The 14,875-nt window shown below is 48.7% G+C and overlaps 1 protein-coding gene across 1 annotated transcript; it reads left to right on the forward strand.

Moving 5' to 3' along the window:
• The first annotated feature begins 294 nt into the window (after positions 1-294).
• On the forward strand, positions 295-14,414 carry ERRFI1 (ERBB receptor feedback inhibitor 1). Its single transcript, XM_082675599.1, has 4 exons — positions 295-433; positions 10,488-10,685; positions 10,795-10,868; positions 11,729-14,414. Exons 2-4 carry the CDS (start codon positions 10,564-10,566, stop codon positions 12,910-12,912), a joined length of 1,380 nt encoding a protein of 459 aa, XP_082531725.1. The 5' UTR covers positions 295-433; positions 10,488-10,563; the 3' UTR covers positions 12,913-14,414.
• The last annotated feature ends 461 nt before the right edge of the window (positions 14,415-14,875 follow it).

A 14,875-nucleotide genomic window follows, 5' to 3' on the forward strand; every position in this document is an offset into this window, starting at 1 on the left:
TCGGAGCTGGGCAGCGGCCACCCGGATCCGGCAGAGGGGAGGCGCCCAGACCGCGGCGGCCCAGAAACACGGCCCTCGGGAGACAAAGACTGCGTCTCAGCGGGGCCGCGCGACACCGGCGGACCCCACGCGAGCGCCTCCGGACTCCACGCGAGCGCCTCCGCCGCGATATCGCCCCTTTAAGCGGCTTGCGCCCGGAATTGGCTGCGCGGGGGAGGTGGGGCGGCGAGAGGCGACGTCACGGCCCCGCCCACTCGCTATATAGTGAGGCGGCGACGGCGGCCGAGTGCAAGTGGGAAACGCTAGTGGGAGCGGGTGGCCGGCGAGCGGCGAGGCGCCTGCGCGGTGTCCGGGCCGCTGAGCCCGCGGCGCTGAGACAGCCGGGACGGACATGCGCGGGAGGGCGCCGTGGGGCAGCCGCGGCTTCGCTGGGGTAAGGGGCCTGCGGGCGGGGGGGGGGTGGGCGGCGCCGCGCCCCTCAGGGCTCCGGGCGGCTCACTACGCGGGGCGGGTCCCCGGGGCGCGGAGAGGGTCGCCCGGTGTAGAGTCTCCCGAGACGGAGGGAGGGGCCGGCCCGGGGCGCCGGGGACGCGGCTCCGGGAGCGGCGAGCCGGGGTCCTGCGTCCGCGGGCTGGCGGCGGCCTCGGGGTCTTTCCTCCTCCCGCTGGGGGCTGCACTAGTCTGGTCCACACCGCGCGCCCGCAAGCTCTGTCCTGGGAGCTGCGGGGGGCCGGGATCGGCGCCGGTTCTGACCCGCGGTTCTTCTGCCTAGTCTCGGCGACGACGGTCATCCCCAGTCGGTGTTCTTAATTCATCCGAGCAGCCCCGCGCCCTCCTCCCCCCCTCTCCTCCCAGGAACGTGATTCTTTGCTGTGAAGGTCCTAAATGCTGCCTCAGATGGAAGGAACTGTAGAATTCTGTGTTCGAAACGACAACACTTATTGATTGGCCAGTTCTTGTGTGTGTACGTGTGTGTTTATATGTATATCATAGTCTTATACAAATTAGATGACTCCTTTACCAGGATTGATACTGGATTGGTGCTTGCGAAGTCTATATTAAGATTTCGTCATTGCTCGAAAGAAACCAGTGTCTTACCTGATAAAAAAATATGAGTAGAGTGTTAGTCATAAACGTAAGTGCAATCAGAATAGAGACTGTAGCTTTAAAAGAGATGTGTTGGTGACTTTAGGTGCACCTGCAACACAGGTAGGGCAGGACTGGTTTCTAGGCAACTGTCGGGGGTGAAGAAAGGTGAGGTTAAAATGCCTTTTTCCCCCCCTTCTGGAGAACAAGTGTTCTACAAAGTTTCAGGCTTTTATAAATCTGTTAAGAATGCAACGGGGATGTGTTTGTTCAGGAGACTGAAGCATCTAAATAAGTTCACCATATCTGGTTTTGCCTTCTTTTTTCAACTGCATTTCTTTCTTTTTCTTTTTTTTAATCCTTACTGGAATTATATAGTTGTAAGTGAAGTTTTCCTTAAACAAAGGCATTTTGGTATTCATTTCAGAAAATGACCAAATTTTGCTAAGACCAAAACAAAAGAAGTCGGCTCCTTGTTAACAGGCCGACTATGATTGGTTATCAGTATGTTATCAATCAAGCTTTTTTCCAGATATGAGCAAATTTGAAGAGAAATACATATGGGTTTTAGCATGGAGTTCAGACACTGTTCATCATTGCCTTCACTTCATACAGAAGTTTCCTTTTCAGCTGTGTGTTCTTGTGGCCACTCACTGGTAGTGGGAGAGGTCTGGGAGTAATAATTTATAACCTAACAGATGTTAGACTGTAAACTCCTTAAGGGTAGGAACCCTGCCTTGCACAACTTCTGTCTTATGCAGCTTTGCACATAGTTGATGACTGATAAATAATTGCAGGAAAGCATATTTTACATTTTAAAGCTCAGCAGGATAGGACCAGTCGCTGATAAAGTTCGGGAAGCAAATCTGTTGTTTTTTTTTAATGGCCGTTATGAAATGTCTGAATTATTCATATTTTGGGCAGATAGGGAAAACCACTGTCATGATGCACTGGGTTTCCTACTTTCGGTTCACAGTCGATTCTAGTTGCTCTTTCTGTGAGATTTAATAATACTGTAGACTTGAGTTTTTGTGTGAAAATAACTGCTGCTCCTCAGAGGAGCCAGATAATATTTCCTTTCTGCTAATAGTAATGGTAGCTTTTAAAAGCAAGTCACCTGGGACTTCCCTGGTGGTCCAGTGGATAAGACTCCGCACTCCCAATGCAGGGGGCCCGGGTTCTATCCCTGGTCAGGGAACTAGATCCCGTGTGCATGCTGCAACTAAGAAGCCCGCGTGTTGCAACTAAAGATCCCATGTGCCACAGCTAAGAGCTGGCACAGCCAAAATAAAAAAATTTGAAAAAAAATCAAGTCACCTAAATTACAGCTGCAATCTAACATGCTTGAAACTGACCTGAATGTCTACGTACCGTGAGGTTGCTTTCAAAAGGTGACCAGAGGAGGAGAAAGGTGGTGCCAGGGGTAATTCGAGGAATTGGAATGTCACAGACTCCCGCCATGGAGGGAATCTGCTCTTAAGCTAAATGCATTTGTGTGGGTACCTCATCATCAGGATTTCTGTAGCATCCTTTGGTGCTGTTGTTTGGCCATGCGTTATAAAAGCTGAGCGGGATAACTCAACAGGTAAACGAAATCCAGTTGTGGCATTCTGGCATTATTCGCACGGTATAAACATGCTGTGTAAAGATAGGTAAAACTGGTGAGTTTTGGGGTTCTGAACATACGTTACTAGCTTAAATACAGAAGTTCGTTTTAAGGTAGGGGGAAGTTAATGTGGGATTCAGATTTCAGAAAAGGAAAAAGGATTCTGCGATATGGAGTCCTCGTTGATACTTGAATCCAATTCTTTATACCATAACATTGGGCAGTATTACCGAAAGGCCATTGAATATATTTTTAAAATGTGGGGCTCTGGCTACACGACGTAGCCCTTTTCGACTCCAAAGTGCCATGATTCAACAAAAGATTACAGTTTAACAGAGGAAACAGTAGGAAGGTCAGGATGAGAAGACATTGTCCAAAAGCTCTTGTTAAAGACCCCCAGAATATGAAACTCGATGAGTCACAGATTGGGATTTGAAAATACTGTTCCTCTCTGCGCGGAATGCTCCTCTCCTGACTCTTCTCATGGCTGCCTGTTTTTTAATCGTTTAGATTCAAATTTGAAAAGTCACCTGAGAGAAGCCTTCCCTAGCCACCTGTGTGAACAGGTTCTTCTGCCTCCTTGCCCTCTCCTGTTCTCCGCTCATTCCCTTGGAAGTGACCACAATCTGAAATAGTGCGCTTACCTCTTACCTCTCTCCTCGCTAGACCGAACCTTAGTCAGCACCACCTAGCGTCGTATGTAGTCCAGAATAAGCATCCGATAACTATTTGTGAAAATAATGAAGCCCTGCCCTCTGAAAACCAGTGAGCCAAATGCATGAGCTGAGTTCAGTCTTCTCTGCGCAGCTGACCAGCGCTTGGGTCCTGTCCTTTGTGTCAGTTTCTCCATCTGTAACCAGGAATGTCAGGAGGAGAAACGTGGCTGTCGCCTGAAATGAAGACACTCTAGAAAGGAGAGGTGGTGAAAGTGTAGTGGGGAAAATGCTAGATTACAGGGCAGAAGAGCCGCAATGGCCCTTTGCCAACAGGAAGATGCTTAACCTCACTTCATTTCCTCCTCTGTAAAATGGCGACTATAATCCCTGCCTCCTCTTACAGGGATGCCTTGGGGATCAAGTGAGATAACATGTTAGAAAGTGTTGTGTCATCTGTGGACCGCTTTCCAAATACAAGACATTTTATCATTAAATTCTGGATTTTACAATAGAGCCTGATTATCACGACCCACAGGGATCCATGCTGGGAGTGGATTAAAAGGAGGCCCCTTGGGTGTATGTAGGGACCCCTTTTTACGGGCGGAGACAGACCCGCGTATATCAGATACCATCTTGTAACGGGTTATATGATGGCGGGGCATCCACGTGTCACTGAAGGTTGATGGTTTCAAAGAACTGTTTGAAGTGGTCACGGAATATCAGACTGATAACTTAACCCACCCTTTCCAGAGGATACATAGGACAGACCTGCAAGTAGTAACTTGTACAGGAGAATTTGAGGGAGTTGAAGTATAATAGGAACTTTCATAGGCTAAAGTTTGCCCAAGAAAAAACTATGACCAGGCAGCGAAGCCCCAGGACAGTCTGTCTGAGCCACCCTGAAACCTTGAGCATCGTAGTGGGTCAGATCTTCCCCCGGTTTAATTAAGAGCTTGGAGAGCCGTGTGGTGTGTGGGAAGAGCCTGGCTCAAGTCTGGGCCCCAAGTTCCTTAGCTCTGTGCTTGCGGTTCCTCGGCTGTAAATGAGGGTGGTAATAGGCATCCACCTCCCAGGGTTGTGGAGAGGATTAAATTAGTTAATACACATAAAGCACTTGGAACAATGCCTGTCAGATAAGTGTCCAGCGAACTAGTTATTATCCTTACTGGGTTTCTGTTCACTGTAACAATCTCGAGTTACCCATTGGGTGACTTAAACGCTCATTAATTAAATTTGAAGTTTTAGACTCGCTTCCTATCATTAGACTATTGTGCTCATTGTCTTTAAAATTTGAATAGAAATCACGTATCTTTCACAATTAGAAATCTACCGTGTGTATGTCTAAAAGGAATAATATTTTTCCATCCAGTGTGTCTTTGTGTTCAGCTGATGCTAGCGCTGTGTAGGAAAAGGACAAAGGACAAAAAATCCATTCCTGCTGTGGGGCGTTTCTGCTCTGTCACCAAAGCCGTGTAGGAGACTGAGGGAATCCAGAGGCTGTCGGTGACCATGGTAGTGGAGCAATACGTTTTCTGTTGGCTTGCCATTTCTTAAAATACTTAGCTGGAGAATATTCTGAATTATTTCAGAGCTTAGGTCACCCAGCTTTGACCGCGACAGTGTGAAGATCAAACATTTTCCTGGTTGCCGTGGTTTTTCCCACCTACAAATGGGCCATCACAGACCAGGTGCAGGGCTGCAGGAGGACAAAACGTCCATCCCCACCACACTGGGCCACACGCACATCTTCACTGAAACCACTGAGTTTAGTTACATGTTACTAACTTCAGATAACACACTTTTAAATCATCTGGGCATTTAACGCAGCGGCTGTTGGTGCTTCCACAGTAGCGGGGCGCTCTCCTACCTTGCTGCCCCTCCTCCCTTCCCCCAGATCATGCCTATTAAAGTGAAATCCGAGAAAAACCCTGAATTAGGGCCTGCGATTTTTGAAGAATCTTCTGCTTTTAGTAAATCAGCTCAGGCCACACGACACTATAGCGATCATAAGCACTGAATGTGTTAGGCGAATGCCAAATAAGTTTTCTCCTTTTATTAACGGAAATTAAAATCCTGTAAAGGAGCTAAACTGAGCGTTCAGTGCAGATCGCTTGGCCACCAGCGCTTTAGACACTAATCACAGTAAAAATAGTGAGGTGTGGTTTTGTTTTCTTTGCTTTTTCATTTTCCCGAAGGTGATTATTTTAGGCGTCTTCAAAATGAAAGATGAGTTGGTTTACTTGGGGAGGGTCTAAAATCATGGTAGTTGTCATGGCCTTAAGTCAGTTTCTTTTCACAGATTTTGGCTGTGAATATAGTTACCTTATATCTCCCTGGGTATGGAAATAGGTCGGTAGGTAATTGTTACATGCAGCTGCGAAGACCATTTATCACCCTGAATAAACAGAAATCAGGTTCTTAAACCAGATTGAAAGAAGGAAATTACATCACACTTTTAAATAAGGAAGCACTGGGCAGAAGTGGATGAGTTGTGTGACAAAAATGTGCCCCTCCCCCTCTCATGGATTGCCTGAGATTTATTAATGAGATCTGTGGCCAGGTAAGCCTATCTAGGTTATTGTCTCAAGGTAGCCTGTTTTTAAAAGAATAGTCTCAAAGAGGCTATCCTCAAGCAAAAGGCATGTCATTTCACCTATTTGATAAAGAATGTGCAATGTGCTTTTGGATGTAACCCTTTTTTTTTTTTTTTTAAGGAAAATGACCTTAAATTTAGCAGCAAAAACACAGGAGGTGCATTACAATCCAGAAGAGAGGAGAAGGTGAAATTCAGTGTTTCTAGAAAGCATCCCCTGATTGCTTTAAGTAGACATTTAGTAACAGATGCCAGTTGGGAAAGTTACACTGTTAACCATTTAAGCTTCTAATTTTTTACCCAGTCTCAAACTGTCCAGTTTGGATTTTGGAAATGAATTTAGTGAAAATTCCTCGCTGGCTACCCGTCCTAGACTTGTTCCATTATAATTGGGCAATGTCAGCAAATGTTAAGTTTATCCCTTACACACCTGTGTTTTTCCCCTTCTTCACTGGTTTGTATTATAAATTCCATAAATCTTTCATGTAATTACTTTTTTAAAAATGAGATGAATATTTTCTCAAGATCCACTTACTAAGTATGTGTCAGAAATGAATGAGGTCAGGATCTGTTGGGGCGGTGGGAGTGCTGTCCTAGAAAGTTCGGCTGATAGAAGGGGACCAGGGGCACAGAACAACCTGAGCCCTGGACAGCCTCCTCTGGCTTCTCCCAAGGGAGCGGGTTTATGGAGAGGGTGGCCCTGAAGCCCACATTGATTCCTAACAGCGATGTGGGGAAAGGAGAAGCAAGAGCTTGAGAAAGGTGGATGGGGGCCTCGTTGTGAAGGCCTTCAACGCCAGACCGAGCAGCTTGCACTGAGCAGCCCTTGAAGACTTTGACGAGGTTGGAGCAGTGGGAGATGAGGAACAGCGATCTGGTGTGCAGGGTGGGTGGGGACTTTCAGACCCGAGGCAGATCTGGACGGAAGGAAGATAGGTTTGAGAAACAGCGTAGAAATAAGCTGTGGACCTTGGCGATTGAAGGTACATCTGCTGTAACTCAGGTTAAAAATGGTGCCTTTCGGAGACGTGTGATCTGCTTAGACTGTGAACTGGTTTGGGAAGGGGGAGGGGATGTGCAGTGGGTGACAGGAGGCCTTTGGTTAGTAAAGTTGGAGATGCCAGGGGACCGTCCGACTGGAAAGGTGATCACCAGACAATAGGAAATGCAAAGTGGAGGCTTGCGCCTGGGCTGGACTCGGGTTTCGGGAAGCTGTCAATGTAGAGTTGAAGCCCTAGAGGGGGTGAGAACTCCCGGCAGCGCGGGTTATAAGGAGAGAAAGTAAAGGGACAGCCTCAAGAAACAAATGGCTTTAGGGGTTTTGTTTTGTTTTGTTTTCCTTGAATTAAAAAAAAAAGAAGTGATGTTAACAGGAAAAAGTAGTTCACACCTGGGATGGGTATTTAACAGCATTTTTGACACAAAGGCTAAAAATTAGTTCATGTATTTGAGAAAAGTTACTATGCCCAAGGTTATTGAGACCCTGGTCTATATACCAGACTGAGTGGATTCACATTAGCTTTCGTATTGTTTGCATTTCATTGCACAATGCCATCTTGGACTTATAGTTCCTGGTTTTCCCACGTAGGTATCTTTTTGCAGCCGTTTTCCTAATGAATTGTAAGGTAGAGCTAGTTTTACAGTTACAAGGGAACAAACTTCGAAACACGGCAGCATCAGTTAAATTTCACTTGAGCGCCGTGTTTCTTTTTGACTCGAGGTTGACCAAATTGATTGACTTTTTTTTTTTTTTTTTTTTTTTTTTTACAGAGGAGTATACATATTGAATACTTCCAGAGTTTTGAAAGAGGCATAAAAGAATTCCAGGTGGTTGAGTTTACAACCTGAGGAACACACTTTAAAAGTTTCCTTCCAGACCCCCTGCAGGTTCCCTTTTTTGAGTCTACAGTTGGGAGTTATTTTCCAGAAGAAGAGAGCACACAGTGACACTGCCCTGGGAGCTCCCCGTGCGAGCCAGTGGGAAGTTTGGACAGTTTCATAACATGGCCCATTCACAATTCCCCATTGAAATGTAGAGGCAGGTCACCTTCGATGAATGCACAAAGACACTATTGTGGTCACAAGCGAGCTGCCTCAGTGAACACAATTCTTTTTATACTAAAAAAAAAAAAAAAAATTTTTTTTCTTAAGAAAGCTAACAAGGAGGTGATGGAAACAATGACCGAAAAATAACTTTTTCTAGAACGTGTACATAATGTTAAGGGACCACTGAAATGGAAGTCCAGAATTCCGAGGTCATTTCAGCAGAGGCGATGGTTACACAATCACCCTGTTGAAAGCGAAGATTTAGATGGCATTCGGAGGCCGACCCACAGTAATTACTGGTAGTTCTTGCTGGCCTGCAGACAGGTGAGGGCTGGGCCTTCACCGTCCCCTGCAGCACTTTCCTGTAATCTGGATGGGCGATCTTCAACGTGTGCTTTCAAACCAGTCAGATACCATATTCTTCTTCCTATCTGGCCTTTCAGTTTTCTATCGCCACAGATACTGTCCCTGTCGTCCTGCCAGTGCTTGCAGATTGCTCAGAAACAGCACCCTAGACCACCGGGCAGGGACAGAGAGGGTATGTCTAGCAATTTTTTGCTGAAGATTTTATCTTAAATTTTTCTTAGAGCTTAACTGCATTCAGGGGAAGTAAAAACACATTTGCTTTGTTCCTGATCTTAAAAACCAACCCTCAGAAACAACAAAAAAAGACCTCCCAATAACTTAGATTTCTGAAATGATGGGGGTTTTTTCCCCCCTCTTCTTAATCACGTATCTTTAGAGACCGATGAAAGAAAGATAATGCTTGACTATTAGAAATAATATTTTAAACCTGTTGAAATCTCTGCCTAGTATATGAAAACAGCTGACTTCGGGAGAGTAAAAAGCTGAGAAGGGCTGATCGGACCCCGTCCTCCTTTGTCACTGAAACATTAACTGTCTGCATTCCTTTTTACGTGAAAAAAAACGAATCATCAACATTTGCAGAGTATTTTTTTAGACCCTTAGCTTTAAAAAAAACAAAAAATAAACCCTGTGCCTTACATATTGTTTACATTCAGTTGCTGCTGACAATACTAATAGATGGCGTTGTACAAACGTTCACTTACTGAGCACCTGCTAACGTTCAGGTGGTGATAATTAATGATTGGGGTGCAGCCTCTTTCCTGAGCTCACAGTCTTGTAGGGGGTGACGGATTTGACCCTGAAACAAAACTCTGACCTCTGTGCCCCTCCCCCAGCACAGCACCCATCTCACTCGTCTTGTGTCACCCACAGTCCTCAGCATGGCACCCAGCTCTCGGTTTGTGCGAAAATACTTGCCAAGAGGATGAGAAAGCGTTAGAAAGTGTATGTACACGTCGCACAAGGGGCCAGTGTGACACGGAGACTTGACAAGTGACGTCCTCACCTTATTCTAAGCAAACATGCGTATCTGAAGACAGGGCAGACGTGGATGCTAATAGCGAATACACCGTGGTAATGAATACGGAAAACGGGGACTGGGGACTCCAGACACATCTGACAAGGGGGCGGAGGGGTCTGAAGGTGAGGAACTGCTGGGTTAAGAAAACTGTAATCCATGCCTCGCAGCTAGGCAGGACAGACGTAAATTACTAGGCAGTTCACAGGGGAGAATGTGGAGAATGCACTCTTCAGTTTGCCTTTAAGAGGGAGGGGGACGCTATCCAGGTCTCTGCCGAAGCCGCCATGCAGAACTCGATTTCCACGGGAGAATGGAAATGAGTATCTTCATATGTAACGAGTTCTTTTTTCTCGCAAAAGTAGTTACTGGAGAATTTGTCTTCCCGGGGCCCACATCCGAAATACGGAATCCAAGTAAATGCTGGGCTTGTGGGGTTGGTCATCAGGGGCCGAGCGTAGACTCTCCTGCTTCATCTAAGCGTTGGGTCTTAGAGAATATTAGTGTTGCAGATCGGAACCCAGTAATTTCTGAAATTACTTGTGTAGCTCGGGGGTCGGGGTGGGATGAGCTCCACTCTCAACACAACCACACGCTGGAAGGTCCGTGTGTGTGCTCTGGCGGGTGAGGCCGCTGTGTTGTGCAACTGTCAGCGCGCAGGACCTCTGCCTCGGCTGGTCTGTTTCCCATTGGCTGAAAGCATCTCACATCCTGGATTAGTACATTCCCCCGCCCCCCAAAAAAGACTTATAATGTCTACATTTACGTACCCTCGTGAAAAGTAAGAGCTAGGTAACATAAAAATGGAAGAACTGGGCTTCCCTGGTGGCGCAGTGGTTGAGAGTCCGCCTGCTGATGCAGGGGACGCGGGTTCGCGCCCCGGTCCGGGAAGATCCCGCGTGCCGCGGAGCCTGCGTGTCCGGCGCCTGTGCTCCGCAACGGGATAGGCCACAGCAGTGAGAGACCCGCGTACCGCAAAAAAAAAAAAATGGAAGAACTGAGTGGAAGTCGGTCGTGGAACGTTTCCATTCCACAGCCCCCGAAATTGTCTCACCGTGGCGAGTTGCGTGTGTTTCGGGATTGTTCCGTTTACTCTCTCCTCTGTATCCCCTCTAGGAAATGAAAGCCACTGGCTGACCACACATCCCTCCCTGGGCTTCACGAGTTTTAAGACTTACCAGAATAAGGCACAATGTCCATGGCCGGAGTCGCTGCTCAGGAGATCAGAGTCCCGTTAAAAACTGGGTTTCTGCACGATGGCCAAGCCCTGGGGAGCCTGAAGGCCTGCTGGGGGGGCCGCGGCGAGTTTGAGAAGTAAGTGCAGGACGTGGGGCCGCTGGAGCCTGAGTGTGTGACGTCCGAGTGAGGGCGGGGACGCGATTGCTGCCTGTTTGTCACCAAGGTGTCTGTCCTTTCCTTTCAGCGGCTTTTTGAACATCGACCCCATAACCATGGCCTACAGTCTGAACTCGACGGCGGAGCACCTAACATCCATAGGTATGTGTCCTGAAAGCCCAAGCGCCCCTGGCACTGGGGGAGGAGGGTGGTGGCAGCCCCTCGCGTGAGCTTGGCCTCCAGCGTTATTTTCTAAATGAGGGAACGACCTGAGCTGTTTCCGACAGGAGCCGGTCCCCTAGTGGCGACAGATTCTGAAGCTAAGCGTGTTCTTAGCCGCCTTTGCACCTCAGCCTGAGTCACTGGGTCTCCCCGTGGGGGTGTGAGCTTCTAAGGCGTCCCAGCGATGAGACATAATAACTCTCAGGAACCCCGGACAGGATCTCTCTTCTTCCTGACGAGCCTCGAATGCCTGTTCGAAAGTGACAAAGCGGTATAAGTGTTGACAGAAACTTAGAAGAGTGTGTGTATGTTAGTCCTTCTAACGTGAACCTGGTGTTCCTTAGATTTTTGCCAAGGGCTGCTTGTCCCATCACAGGCGAGTCTCTGGCTCGCGGTATCGCAAGGGGCCTGGTGAGGCTCTGTCCTATCTCAGGGCCGCCCTGAGTGTGCTGTGTGGTCCACCTCTCAAAGGACCAGGTTGGTGCAGGCTGGCACTCGCGTAAGTTACATGCTGCTGGCCTTCTGTGGATTCTGCACACGTCACAGAACCTGTCTGGGGCGTGTGGGCATGCGCCGCGCACACGTCCAAGGCAGATAGAAGAGGTCATTTGTTCTTTGAACCGGATCAGGTGCGTTCCCCACCTCCGGGCCCTAATTACGCCCGTGGGGCTTGCCTGGGTGTGCTCGGCATTCCAGCGGCTAGGGGTTTGGCCAGGAGCGACCCGGCAGAAGGCGGCAGGAGTGCGGGCAGCTGAGGGCGAGCGTGGTCGATCTTGGGTAACCTCTCGGGTTCCTTCCAGGGCGCGCTTCCAGGTCTGCTCCGATGAACGGCAGCCACTTTCCGGAGCACGGCCCCTCCGCCAAGTCTCGCCTGCCCCCTCTCATCATCCCCCCGAGTGAAGGCTGGGGGCAGCAGGAGGAGGGTCGGGTGGCGTGTGGATTGAAGAAGCTGGCAGTGAACGGGGTCTGTGCCTCCACGCCCCCGCTCACCCCCATCAAGACGCCCCCGTCCCTCTTCCCTGGCGTGGCCCCCTGCGAGCGGGGCTCTAGGCCCCTGCCCCCCCTGCCCATCTCCGAGGACCTCTCCCTGGACGAGACGGACTGCGAGGTCGAGTTCCTGACCAGCTCGGACACGGACTTCCTTCTAGAAGACTGCGCGATCTCCGAGTTCAGACCTGACGGCCCTGGCAGGCGCAGCTTCCGAGGGTGCGGACAGATCAACTACGCGTATTTCGATACCCCGGCCGTCTCGGCCGCGGATCTCAGCCAGGCGCACGACCAGGCTGCTGGGGGGACGAGTGCCAACCCCCCTCTGTCCCAGGCCCACCCGAGACTGAGGAGGTCTCACTCAGGCCCCGCAGGGTCCTTTAACAAGCCGGCCATCAGGATCTCCAGCTACGTGCACAGGGCTTCTCCCAACTCCGATGGCGACAAGCCCGAGGTGCCCCCCCGGGTCCCCATCCCTCCCCGGCCAGCCAAGCCGGACTACAGAAGGTGGTCGGCCGAAGTCACTTCCAGCACCTACAGCGACGAGGACAGGCCCCCCAAAGTCCCGCCGAGAGAACCCTTGTCCGGGAGTAACTCCCGCACCCCGAGCCCCAAAAGTCTCCCGTCTTACCTCAACGGGGTCATGCCCCCCACGCAGAGCTTTGCCCCCGACCCCAAGTATGTGAGCAGCAAAGCCCTGCAGAGACAGCACAGCGAGGGGGCCGCCGGTAAGGTCCCCTGCATCCTGCCCATCATTGAAAACGGGAAGAAAGTGAGCTCAACGCATTATTACCTGCTCCCTGAGAGGCCGCCCTACCTGGACAAATACGAAAAGTTTTTTAGGGAAGCAGAAGAGACACACACGAGCACCCCCATCCAGCCCCTCCCTGCCGATGGCGGTGTCTTTTCGGCCCCAGAAAAGCTGGACTCGAAACCAAGAGTGGATCTGGCAGGCCACGTGAAGCGCAGACATTTCTCCTACGTGGTTTCCCCTTAGACCCTGGGTCCTGGCTCAGCAGAGGTGCCGCAGCAGCCAGCGGTTCTCCTGCAGTTCTGCAGCCTGATGGCGGTTCACAGGAAGACGGGGCAGGTCGCAGGGTCAGAGAGTCGAACTGTCTGTCTTAAAGAGAAGGGTTTAGAGGGTCGTGAGGTGCTGCCATGCTGAGCATCCCTGACCGTGTTAGTGGCGGAGAAAAGTCTGCTCAAGTCTGTGATCTGAAGATGTGATGCGGGAAGGAAGGATGGGGACATTTCTGTACGTGCTCACGTTATGCACCCGTACCTACACTTGTGGTAAAATCGTAGATCCTAGTTGCAAGTTAACCAAGTAGTTGCTATCTTAGAGTAATATATATTTAGAATGATAAAAACTAAAACTGGAGGATGGCTCCTGGCAGACTGAAGATTGAGCACATGGAAGAGAATACAGAATACAGTATTGTTTAGATCAAAATCATTAAAAAAAAACAACAACTATTTCTTCTTACTAAGTTGGAGGATTTCTGGCTCGGAGGCCTGTTCTGTTTTGTCTTATTCATCTTTGCAAGCAGTTTTTCCATGGAGGGCAGGGCATTCGTTCTTTCTGTGATTTAACCTGCCTCGTTCAAGTCATCCCAAGACCTAAATCCTTTAGGTCTTGCTTCCTGGTCTGTTGAGGGGAGGGATGGCCACATATTTGGTACCGTATTCTCACCTGTCCGTGTCTCACATCTTGAAAAATGGGAAGGTAACAGAATTAGTCAGTCATTTTTCCTTACCATTCCTGCTGTATTCTACCCCCCACCCCCACCCCACCCCGAAACACAGGGCGCTCGGGGGGGAAAGCAAATTAAACTCTTTGCCAGTGTTGAGGATGTCAGTTGAAGCAATAATGAGACAGCAATGCGGTTGAGAGGATCTGTGTGGGGACGTGTGTCGTGGGTTTTTTTGTTTTGTTTGTTTCTTGTTTTTTTGTCCTGGGTTTTTTCCCTCCCCTTTTTTAGACTGTATAAATAAATGAATACAACACAAGCTGGCCTTGTGTTGCTGGTTCCTCTTCAGTATTTCCTGGGGATTGTTTGCTTTTTAAGTAAAACACTTCTGACCAACAGCCCAGTATGTCTTACGAGCAGAGGTCACCTCAGCACTGCTTTGGGAACTCTCACAGTCGGCTGCTCCGCTCGGAGAGCTCACGTTCCCGTTCACAAGCTTCGCTGTATTTATCTTGTGTAGAGCCGCACAAAGGAGATGGTGCTCAGTGACAGAAGTACCTTACTGCGACGTTCTTCCTGGTAAACAAGCTGTTTACAGTTTAAACTGCTGAGTGATGTTATTTGAGTTATTTAAAGCTTATATTTTAGTATGAACTAAATGAAGGTTAAAACATGCTTTAGAAAAATGCACTGATTTCTGCATTTATGTGTACAGTATTGGACAAAGGATTTTATTCGTTTTTGTTGCATTATTTTGAATATTGTCTTTTCATTTTAATAAAGTTATAATACTTATTTATGACACCGTTAATAATGTTTCTTGCCTACACTCTTATAAAATTTTGTGTCTCGAGGGAGGGGGAGGGGAGGTGTAAAAAAAGAATTTGTGTCTCGAGTAATATGACAACATGACCATGTTTAAGCACAAGGGAAGATTTTTAAGCAGTCTAACATAGGCTTGAAATTTACCACCATTCCCTAAAATGACAGACGATTTGAGCAATGTTCATTTAAGTAGTATACAGACAGTGAAAACGAGCTGTTTGTATTTATCTATAACAGTTAAGAAGGTGCATCTGAATTGATGCTGGTTGGTTGCTGTGGAAACAGGTTCCTTCTGGGGAGGGGCGTCCCCATCCAAGGGGCTCTAACAGGAAGCAGCCAGCTCTGACACGGACCTGATGTGACGCACTTTGAGTTTGAGGACCGGGTCTGGGTTGCCCTGGGCCCTTGGGGAGGCGCTGCTTCTTGCCTGATGCAAGGCCACCA

The sequence above is a fragment of the Grampus griseus genome (genome assembly GCF_964374135.1).
Source record: "Grampus griseus genome assembly, chromosome: 1".
Classification (NCBI taxonomy): Eukaryota; Metazoa; Chordata; class Mammalia; order Artiodactyla; family Delphinidae; genus Grampus; species Grampus griseus.

Bases quoted from the DNA above. Each gene is read 5' to 3' on its own strand.
- ERRFI1 (XM_082675599.1), top strand. From the start codon at position 10,564: ATGTCCATGGCCGGAGTCGCTGCTCAGGAGATCAGAGTCCCGTTAAAA. The intron at 10,686-10,794 runs GTAAGTGCAGGA...CTTTCCTTTCAG, and splicing joins GGCCGCGGCGAGTTTGAGAA to CGGCTTTTTGAACATCGACC. The intron at 10,869-11,728 runs GTATGTGTCCTG...GGTTCCTTCCAG, and splicing joins GGAGCACCTAACATCCATAG to GGCGCGCTTCCAGGTCTGCT.